Source organism: Lactuca sativa, chromosome 8 (assembly GCF_002870075.4).
Source record: "Lactuca sativa cultivar Salinas chromosome 8, Lsat_Salinas_v11, whole genome shotgun sequence".
Lineage (NCBI taxonomy): Eukaryota > Viridiplantae > Streptophyta > Magnoliopsida > Asterales > Asteraceae > Lactuca > Lactuca sativa.
Window position 1 is genome coordinate 295231012 of NC_056630.2, and position 11878 is coordinate 295242889.

Here is an 11878-nt window from a genome sequence, read left to right on the forward strand (position 1 = left end):
GTGATGGTGGCAGTTTCTTGGTGGTGGATGAACTGGATGATGATTTCGAATCTCTCTCTCTCTCTCTCTCTCTCTCTCTCTCTCAATAATATTCCAGTCAGCTTACTAGGATTGAGAGCAATCTAAAAAGACTTCAGTAATCATTTAATTTATAATAGTTTAATTAATTGTCTAGACACCTAATCCAACAAATTAGGTTATCTAGGAAATGATGTATAAAAAAATTTATGAACATATGCATTAAAAATAATCTAAGTTACGCAAATAATTTTTTTATTTTATTTAATATTGATCAAAAACATTTATGAGCCATTTATTATATAAATGTCTTAAAATAAAGTGTTAAATTAGTTAACTATAACAATAGTAAAAATAATAGTCAATCAAACAAATAATTTTTAAATTAATTATATATGATAATAATTAAAAACAACTTTAAATCAAAAATTGTATTTCATTTTATTAATACGTAAACTGCATATAAAAATCATTACAAAATTTAATTGTAATATATATGTTTACATTATCATATTACCATAGACAAAAATTTGTCTAAGTTCTACGATAATCGGAACATGTTGTATTTGTTTTCCTCTAGTGGGCCTAGTGGCTGTACCGTTACCGCTGGTCATTGTTGGCGTTCAATTTTTAAAAGGCTTTTATTAGAATTAGACAACGGCAGTAGTCACTTTAACACAAACATCCAGCCGCTGATCACAGGCCTTTTCTATTGGTGGGAGATAGGGAGGATGAATAACGTTATCTTTTAATTGCATAATTGTTATATTTAAACGTTAATATAACTATTTTTTATTATTATTATTGATTGGTTATAAGAAATTTAATGACATTTGTGTATTTTAAATGTCTATTTTTTTCTCTATCCTGAATAGAAAATATGTTTGGAAGAGCCTCTCACCCATATTACGTAATACATAACATGCGACTAGAAGTCAATTCCTTAGATTATCTATTCACCAACTCTTTTCTTAATATTTTTAAATGATTCTCAGCAAATACAAAATTCATCTTCATTTCTTTGTTTTACTGTTTATTGGTCATTGATGGTGGGCTGTTTGCTTAAAACTTGATCATTATAAGTAGACAATGCAGCATGACATTATGGTCACCTTCAAATTAAAACAAACTTGCACATACCATCAATTCAATTCACACAAGATGTTGAGTTTCTTAGAGCAGGTGTCGATATACACTCTGACGTTGTTTCTTGGTGCTTCCTTCGTGTTCTTTAGATGGTATAATTCGAAATCATCATCCACTTCATCCACCACCAAGAAACTACCACCATCACCACCAAAACTGCCAGTCATCGGCAACCTCCACCAGCTTGGTGCAAGCGTCCACCACTCCTTTTTATCTCTGGCCAGACGTTATGGTGACTCGCTCATGCTCCTCCACATCGGCTCAGTCCCAAGTTTGGTGGTCTCATCAACAGAAGCAGCTCGCGAGATCATGAAAACTCATGATATTGCATTTGCAAGTAGGCCTAACACAAGAATGTTCAGGGCTATCTCCTACAATCTCAAGGAAATAACAGTAGCTCCTTATGGAGAATACTGGAGGCAAGCAAAAAGCATTCTAACGCTTCAGCTTCTAAGTAACAAAAAGGTTCAAACTTATAATGGATTGAGAGAAAAGATAATCGCCGAGTGCGTAGATAAGATAACCCAGTGTTTCTTATCTAACAAGCCAGCAGACTTGAGCGACTTATTTAGCTCGCTTACAAACGACGTGACATGCATGGCGACGTTTGGGAGGACATATAACGAAGGGGAAATTGGGAGGAAGTTCAAGAAGGTGTTGCAAGAGTTCTCAGAGGTGTTGGGTAGCTTTTATTTTGAGGACTCTATTCCTCAGCTTGCGGTGGTTGATCGTCTTAGAGGTCTCAGTGCTAAAGTTGATAGAGTCGCAGTAGATTTTGACGAGTTTCTACAGGGCGTGGTCGATGAGACCATAATAAAGGTACGCAATAACTCTGAAAAAATTTCTGAAGATGGTGTGGAAACCTTCATTGAAGGACTACTTAAGGTTCAGAAGGAAGATATTATCGGCATCACCATCGATGCAGACGTCATCAAAGCACTCCTCTTGGACGCATATGTCGCTGGAACAGATACATCATCTTCGGTACTTGAATGGGCGATGACTGAGCTTCTGTTACATCCGGAAAACTTGAAGAAAGTCCAAGATGAGGTAAGGAGCATTCTTCGTGGAAAAGAAGAGATAACAGACGAAGATCTTGACAAGATGATTTATCTTAAAGCCGTGATCATGGAAACCACCCGCCTCCATCCTCCCCTTCCGATTCTACCACCAAGAGTCGCACGACATGATGTTAATGTAATGGGGTATGATATTGCAGAAGGAACAAGGGTATACGTGAACGTTTATGCAATTATGAGGGACCCTAAAGTGTGGGAAAAAGCCGAAGTGTTTCTACCAGAGAGGTTCTTGGAGTCGTCTATTGATTTCGTAAGGCATAATTTCGAGTTGCTTACGTTTGGAGCTGGAAGAAGGGGTTGCCCTGGAAGGGTGTTCGCCATGGCGATCAATGAGAAGGTGTTGGCTACTGTTTTATCAAAATTCGATTGGTCGCTACCACAGGGGGTAACACCGAAGGACGTAGATATGAATGAAACTTTTGGTCTCGCTAATCACAGAAAGATTCCACTACTTGCTCTTGGAAAACCTGTCCCAATGCATGCTTGGTAAATGAAATATGATCTTTAATATAATAATATTTACCAAAGAAACTTTCATACGTTTCTTTGTATTTGTTATAATATATGAAATTAATCATCCAATATTTTGCTTTTGGGATCAATTTAGGTGTAGGATTACGACCATGATCAGGTATAATATTGCCATGTTGCTCATGTGTTAATGTGTTAATGATGTTTCATTTTTGTCTCTTTTAAGAACAAGTTGATTCTCTTCTTTTATTTTTCAGTGCGAATGAATATATGGTTACTGAATTGTCCTTGATACAAAATAATAAGAAACAACCAACATAGATGCATCTTTGTAATTAACTAAGACTAAGATATTAATTTATCTAATTCATGTAAAAGATCTAATTACAAAGAAACACATTACCAAATCAAAATTAAAGGAATATTTAATATTTAATCAGAAATATTGACGATACAAGTACTATAACAAATGGTTGTAACAATACCAAAATAAAAATCAAACTATAAAATTTGATCTTCTAGGAATCTCATTAGTTAATAGGCACTGATTTCAATCAGAAAAATAGACCCATCTTTGTTGCGTTTTTTCCTTCTCAACAGTCAACAGGGACCCCACAATCCTAACCTTCATATGAAACTTCCTATGCCGGTTCTTGCTACTCAACAGTCAACAGTCAACAACAACGCCTTCAACATCTCTATCCTTTTAATTTTATAATCAAACCCTCCTAGTTAAACCTATATTAGCATAAATCTTGATATATAAATCTTATTTCTCTAACTTTTCGACGTTGAGGGTTTTTTTTATTTTATTCTATTTTATTTTTTTATTTATTTATTTTTTTTTTTTTTCTGATGATGATACAAGAAGCTATATGAACTCAAAGTCGTTGAATCAACACATGTTATACCAATTAAACCCTAAATATATAGGCCATATACCCACATGTTGTTTGTCATTTTACATCATTATTTTAAATTATTTTAAGATGTGACTTTTTCAAATGAGAGGTCATGGGTTTAAGTCTTATTAGGAGACATAGATGGTGTTTATAATTAGATTAGAAACAAAATATTTTGTGGTTTTAAAAAAATTATATTTTTCATTCAATGCTACAAAATTTGGACAAATTATAACTGCTAGAGAGCGTCACATCACCCGCCTATGGACTCGATGTGTGTGAACCGAGATAACTGAGTAAACCTTTCCCATAGTATTTGGTAATCATGGTTTAGAAATGGGTATTGATCAGGTATATTTTTAGGGTTTCTGGTAGTTTGGATCGGTTAATTTGAGTTTTTTCAGATAAAAAAAAAATATTTGTCACTCAAATCGAATTGAATTCAGGTAATTGAGTTTGGGTAATTCAGATAATAGGTCTGGTTTAGATAGTTTGGCTATTATTCGAAAATAAATGTAACGAAGTAATATAACAAACATAAAGATTATGTAGGGTTTTAGTTATATAATTCATAAATCATTATATAACATTCTTCTCTTTAAAGAATATAATTAAAACCAAAGTGATCATTAATTCTAAGACATAGTTTTTATTTACCCACTAAATTCATAAACCCATAGATCAAATGCTTATTTTTGTATACCATTGTGAACGGAAATCAATACTATATATTATATACATTAATAATAAGCTAATAAAAAGACTAAAATTATCGATAAAGACGTTATAACATTCGAACCATTTACATTTCATAAGATAGCTAAAACCAAGCACGCAAGCAAAACCAAGTTAATGCAATTTTACACGTGTAGATGAATCTATTATTTGCATAGGTACATTAGCTACTAGTTTATAATCCGTGAAAACTACAGTTATCAAATTAGTTAAACTTTTATAGTAAAACTCAAAATTATTAACGAATTATTTTAAATAAATTATTAATTAGTTATATGAAATTATAATCGTTGATTCGAATAAATATGTACAATTTATTTTTAATATATATTAGACATTTTTTATTTGTGGATTAATGAAAACAATAATATAAAATTTAAATTTAAAATTTAAAATTTAAAATCTTCTCTAATAAATGAAGGTTTTTTTTGCCACTTGTCAAATTCTCAAGAGTTTGACACATATAATTTGTGAGAATTTTAGGATTATTATTTTCCACTTGTCATTTTTTTTAGAATTTTCATTTTTTAAAATAAAATTTCATATAAGGAAAGAGAATCATTCTATTAATTTGATAATAAAGTCTCATAAATGCTCTAAAAAAGATTTGATTTTTTTTATAAATGTTTTAAAAGATTACATTATTAAGTTTTGAAGTCAAGAAATGATTAAATCTATATCAATTACATTAATATCCAAGAAATCAAGAAATGATTAAATCTAGTTATTAAGTTTTGAAATAATTCTCACAAAAAGTTAATCTTCTCTAATAAATGAAGGTTTTTTTGCCACTTGTCCAATTCTTAAGAGTTTTGTCACATGTAATTTTGTGAGAATTTTAGAATTATTATTTTCCACTTGTCATTTTTTTAGAATTTCCATTTTTTAAAATAAAATTTCATATAAGGAAAGAGAATCATTCTATTAATTTGATAATAAAGTCTCACAAATGCTTTAAAAAAGATTTGATTTTTTTTTTTATAAATGTTTTAAAATATTACATTATGATATGTAAAATTATTATTTTATAAAATATTTAATATTTAAAGATTGATATTAAATTTTTATTTTTAATAAATCCGTGTAATACACGGGTCTCGCAACTACTAGAAAATAAATACATTGACAAATAGCATCATATTAATGATGATGTCTAATAAATTTAAAATAGAGAACTAATAGATTGACAAGTGGCAACACATTAATTAAGAGGTCTAATATGATGACACATGACAAAAGAACTACTCCTTCATTAGTATAGAGATTGTAATTTTGAAAATCCAATTCGTATAAAACGGGGATACCAAAATTGGATTTCTCTACCTCTCATCCGAACCATTGTAAATTTGGGTTATCCTATACGCGAATATTTTCCTACCTGATACCCAAACTATCCAACCCGATTTACTCAAATCAAAACGGGTCGAATGGGAAGAATGAGTTTTGTATATTTTCGACAGGCCTATATAAGGCCATGAGTATATCTATCATTCGGCCACTAAAAAAATACTACTACGACTGACAATAGTCGATCACAAACCCAGAATGTCAATATAATAGGCTAAATAGGTAATATTTGTAAAAATTATGATGAAATACAATATTATGCATTCCAATATATAAGAAAAATCAACCAAATCGTCCGAAAACTAAAAATTAGGCGAGCAAAAAGGTATGTTATTTTAAATAAATACACTTCGATGCGATTTCAAAAATACAAATTTAGTGAAAATCTGACTTCGTATGGAGAAATTATGATTTTTCTAAACTATTAAGTCAACAATGCGACGAGAGAAGTATCATAATTAGCAAAAAGGAGATCAATCAATGTCACACCCCAAAACCAAGAACGGCGGAAACGTTCCGGGGTGGAGGACGTCATGTGAAGTATCATAACAGTGTAAAGTAATAAACAAACAACAACATCATCCATTGCATTAAAAGTAAAGTTTTAATACATGTGTGTTCTTTCATCGTAATAAGACATCAAAATATGTAATCAAAATAAAATACGAGTCTTGTCTGTGCTCCGTCTTCTCAAAACCTGGCCATCGTACCTGTCTAACTGGTGACCTGAGAATACAAGTTATTTTGAAAGCGAGTATCAGCGTAAAGCTGGTGAATTCATAAGTATTAATGTGTCTTTGATTTGTAAAAACTGTAAGGTAATGACTTGGAAACCTTTGGAAAAAGACTGTATAAGTGTGAATTGTTTGAAAATAGTTGAAAATGTTTGAATACTCTAGCAAATCACTATGATTTCTATTAGTATAATGAGTAGCCTTCTACCAAGACTTAAATATTATGTAAGTAGTCTTCTACCAAGACTCGTGTGTTATGTAAGTAGTCTTCTACCAAGACTCGTGTATTTTGTAAGTAGTCTTTTACCAAGACTCGTGTGTTTTTCTAAAACAAAGATGGTTTTCCTTCTTTTTGACTATTACTAATAGTACTTAGTCTAACTCAGCGTTTATGTAAATGTATCACAAAATAAGGAAATAGGAAAAATATAACCATGTAAGTGTTATCCTTTTGTATTAGGATTAACACGACATCGCGAATAGCGACATGTATAACCTTTGAACATCCATAGATTGTTCAATTTTCCTCTGTAGCTACAGCAGGTTTAAGGAAGGGTTAGTCCCGTAAAGGTACACCTAATATAAGTATCAACCGTAGGCATCCGTAGATGGTCATTTACCTCTGTAGCGAACAGTAGGCCAAAGGAATGGTTAGTCCCGTAAAGGTACCTCTAATATAAGTAATAACCGTAGGCATCCATAGATGTTCATCTACCACTGTTGCTAACAGGTGGGTTTCGAAATGGTTAGTCCCGTCTAGATATCCCGTTAAACTGGGATAGGCAGGACAATTTACACAGAAGGTACTAATAAATCATCCTAGTGAATCGAGATACAAGTATTCATGTAAGTGTATACAGGTAAATGTATCTATGTAAAGGTATTCATGTAAGGTATTCATGTAAGGCATTCATGTAAGGTATTCATGTAAGCGTATCTATGTAGGCGCATTCATGAAACATGTAATGTATAATATAGACTCATGAATGAACTGATTCTGGTGTAATTCCTTGTAATAGGAATATTGTTTTGAATCACCTAACTATCCCTATAAGGCTATAATAGTTAATAGGAAAGTAATTGATTTTCCAAACAGGTTTATACACCCTTGCTACACAAGAGTGTGGGAAACTGACTGAAGGATGAAAACTATAACATCAATACATATATAAGAACATAAGTGTATAGATATAGTTTGGTTCAAGAAGGTAAAAATGGTTTTGTAAGCCATCTAAGAGTTATGAACAATAGTTAACAATGACTTGATGTCATTTTAATAAACATTTCAAACGTAATAATTTTGCTATCAAGGTATTTTTAAGATATAAAACCATTTCATGCATCACATTTTGTAGTAAGTGAAATCTGCTGAATGAAAGCACAATTATAAATACATATGATTGATTTAATAACATGCTGTTTTTTTACTTGTATTCCCCCCCCCCCCATTAAAGTATTTAAAATCATTTAAAACATTGATTAAGGGGTATGAACTCACCTGTTGCGAGTGGATCCGAAGGAAGTGTCGGATAAGTGCTTGGTGTCAAGTGAAGACTTAGCGACGCACAAAGATCCTAATTACATACGAGGACATATGTATATAACCAATTAGTCTTTAAACAACTAATAAACAAGTCAAGACACTATAAGACATGACAAACACTTGGTATAAGTGTTATAAGTGTTAAGGAGTGCATCTAAGTGTTGTAGAGAAAGGCTAGTGTGTTTGGGGTACAAGGAACACTCCTAAAATGAGTTTACTCCCAAAAGACCAACACCCCTTGAGTTTACAGTCGTAAACTCCTAACCTTATGACCATTTGTTGTTTTGAACTCTTCTAAGCTATTCCAAGCATTCCTACTTCATGTTTAAGCCTTTGGAAGTGTTGTGTAGCAACAAAACACTCCTAAATGGAGTTTACGGTCTAAGGACCATTTCTGTTGGAATAATGTCTAAGGCTGCAACTATATTAGGCAAGTATTTGACCTGGTTGTGCATGGTCCTTTTGGGTTGCCTTCACCATAGCAACTTGATAGGATGATTTATTAAGAGAGAATAAATATTATTAATATATTATGAGAATAATATAAAGAATAATAATATTGTTATTTGATTAATATAAGTCATAAATTAATTTGAATTAATTTGGTGACTTAAAGAGATTAATTAAATAAGAGGGTATAAACTATCAATTGTTTGATAGTTAAACTTTAGACTGTAAATCCTTAAGAGATAAGGATTGGACGAATTCTAGAGCTAAGGATAGCTCAAAATCGTCCAAGGCTATCTATGGTAAGGATATGGATTGCTTTAAGAGAAGATTATCCAACTAGGGTTTAAGATGAAACCCTTAAGGAGTCTACAAGTACAAATAGACCCAATGGCCAAGGGAAATCGGCATCTCATTAAGATTAGAGAACCCCTGGCCGATTTCCTCCTAGCCTCTCTCTCCCAAATCATCCTCTTTTCTATTTGCTGTTTGTAAGCCATTAGAGGAGTGACAATTGTGACTCTAGAGCTTCAAGACAACAAGATCAAACAAGAGATTCAAAGGTATGCTTCTAGATCTGATTTTGTATTGTTCTTATACCTAATTAGTCATTAGAATTCTTGGATTCAAAGCATGTTTAATTAGAAAGCCTAGATCCAAGCATTAGGGTTTTGCATGCGCACATAGGAAAATTCTTATGGCTAAAACCCATCAGTGGTATTAGAGCCTAGCTTGGTTTCTATTAAATTGTTGCTTGTTTGTTTGTTTCTTGCTTGCAAAATTCGTTTTTTGTGTTTCTGAGTCATGGACTCGGCGAGTTCTATAGTGGACTCGGCGAGTCCAAGCGTTAGGAAAGGCCAGATTCGGGATTTCTTCATGATTATCTTATGGAAACTTACCTTAATCATATTAGATCAACCCTAATCCGATTTTTTGATATATATATATATATATATATATATATATATATATATATATGACTATAATCTTGATCTAATTAAAGATATTTATCAACTAATAAAATATTTAATTTCCTCATATGATAATTAATTAATCATTTTGATTAAATTGGTAATTATCTTGCAAGAAATGTTGAATAAATCAAATATAGATAATTAGGGAATTAATTGTTAATTAAAATTATTTGTTATTTGATCCTCCATGTTTTAAATGCTTAAAACTTGCCCTCAAGGTTTGAAATTTATGTTTTGTGATTAAAAGTTTTAATTTAGACAATTTAAATTTCAAACCCAAGATTTTTAAAAGTTTAAAATACAACCCTATACTAATATAATATTACAAGATTAATATATATATATATATATATATATATATATATATATATATATATATATATATATATATATATATATATATATATATATATAACTAAAATGCTAGTCTTACCGTTAGTAGGCCTCATTCACGAAGCCGATCTATAAGGTGGATATAAGGTTGCGGCCTATAAAATGACGCTTAATGGGTGTACACTCACACCCACCGCTTGCTTGATCGGTGGAGGGTCGTTAGCCGAACGGGTAGGATAGGGCAACCTCATCCTCTCATTAAAAGTATAATATGAAATACAAAGTAACTACACATTTTTTTTTAAATTTCCCAATCTTAGTTACTTAGGAAAAGTGAATTGATGCAATCCCATGAAATTACACTTTGCACCCTTGTTAAGAAGTTAGTGGAGCGTGTGTGGTTTACCGGCACACTAATTGGTTCTAAGCATAGGTGGCAAAGGGTGATTCATTGTTTATCATAGTTCGATGGAGCGTGTGTGGTTTACCGGCACATCGAATAGGTGATCGTTACAATGAAGGCACCGTGTGAATTTGCATGGTAATTCACACCCGCTTTGTGATCCTCGGTATCTCAGTCACAAACAAGAGGGGCATATCGAGATTTAAACATGCCATTGAATAGTTTCAATGAATCTCATTCGAACCTAGGAATTCTCAATACATTTAGGACTTATAGTTAGGTTTTTATGGTGGAGAATTAGTGAATCGTCATTCACTTACCTTCAATTTATTTGCATGTTAGATTACGGCATCCCTTTTCTAATATGTTAATATTGTTGTTGGATCCTAGCCCTAATTTTCTTATTGGGTGATAATTAGGGATTCATATTCTAATCTATCTTTGTCCTTTCTATTTGTAGATGTCGAACGCAAACAACGCTGCTGCTAGTTCTTTCACATTGATGAGCCTTTGCCAAAAGGTCACTTTCGATGGGACGAACTTTAGCGAATGGATAACATACATTCTCACCATTGCTCGCTATGAGGATAAGGAGTATGTCCTCGATGAGAAGCTCGAGAAAATCAACCCTGCAAATCGCTACTCCGGCTGAAATGACCGCTTTTGAAACTCATGAGCGCGATGCAACGAAGGTACATTGCATCATGATAGCCACCATGAACTCTGAATTCCAAAAGTCCTATGAGGACATGTACCCGTACGAGATGCATCAAGACTTATTGGAGAGATACCACCAAAACGCGAGACACGAGCATTATGAGATTTTCACTAACATGATTTCCGCTAATATGGGTCATGGAGAGTCTCTTACCGTGCACCTGCAAAAGATGCAAAGGTATGTCGACCGCCTTCGCAAGTTGAATGTTGACTTTGGGGAAGACTTGGCGATCGACATGGTGCTTCACTCTTTGCCTCCGAGCTACAATCAATTTAGGATGACCTACCACATGAACAAAGAGGAGGTCACCCTAAGCAAACTCCAAGGTCTCTTGAGGGTCGTTGAGAGCAACTTCAAAGACAAGTCTGTTGCACCAACTCCAAATCCACCCGCTGCTCCTGTCTTGGCTATTGGTCAAGGGAAGGGAAAGAAGAGGAAGGCTTCGTCGAAGAACTATCGCAAGGTTAAAGCCCGAGATGGTGCCTCTTCTAGTGGGACCAAAGTTGATCCCGCTAAGCCCTGCCCTAACCTAAAGGAGGCATAGTGCCACCACTGCCATAAGATAGGACATTGGAAGAGAAGCTGCCCAGAGTACCTGCAAGCCATCAAGGAAGGAAAGATCAAGCCGTCTTTCGCAGGTATATACACAATTAAATCTAACGATTCTAATCATGCTATTTCTTGGGTTCTTGATACCGGTTGTGGTTACCACATTTGTTCTAATGTGCAGGGACTAAGAAGAAGTAGGGATGTGGAGCAAGGAAGGATCAATCTAATCATGGGGAACAGAAGATCGTCGCCTGTGACCAAGATTGGAGTGTATTCTTTAGTGCTTAGGAATAGTTTATGTTTAGATTTGAACAATTGTTGCTATTCGCCAGAAATGGTTAGAAACATCATTTCATTTCATGGTTTGTTTAGACAAGGTTTTAGATTTTCTTTTAATAATGAGAATGGTTCTATTTTGGCTTATCTAAATGGTGTCTTTTATTTTGAAGCTATACCATGTAATGGAATTTATGAAACTG

General features: G+C 33.2%; 1 protein-coding gene across 1 annotated transcript; it reads left to right on the forward strand.

Annotated features, from left to right (window-relative positions):
• Positions 1-1092: 1092 nt before the first annotated feature.
• On the forward strand, positions 1093-2931 carry LOC111897176 (cytochrome P450 736A117). Its single transcript, XM_023893131.3, has one exon. The coding sequence runs from the start codon at positions 1108-1110 to the stop codon at positions 2731-2733; it is 1626 nt and encodes a 541-aa protein (XP_023748899.1). The 5' UTR covers positions 1093-1107; the 3' UTR covers positions 2734-2931.
• The last annotated feature ends 8947 nt before the right edge of the window (positions 2932-11878 follow it).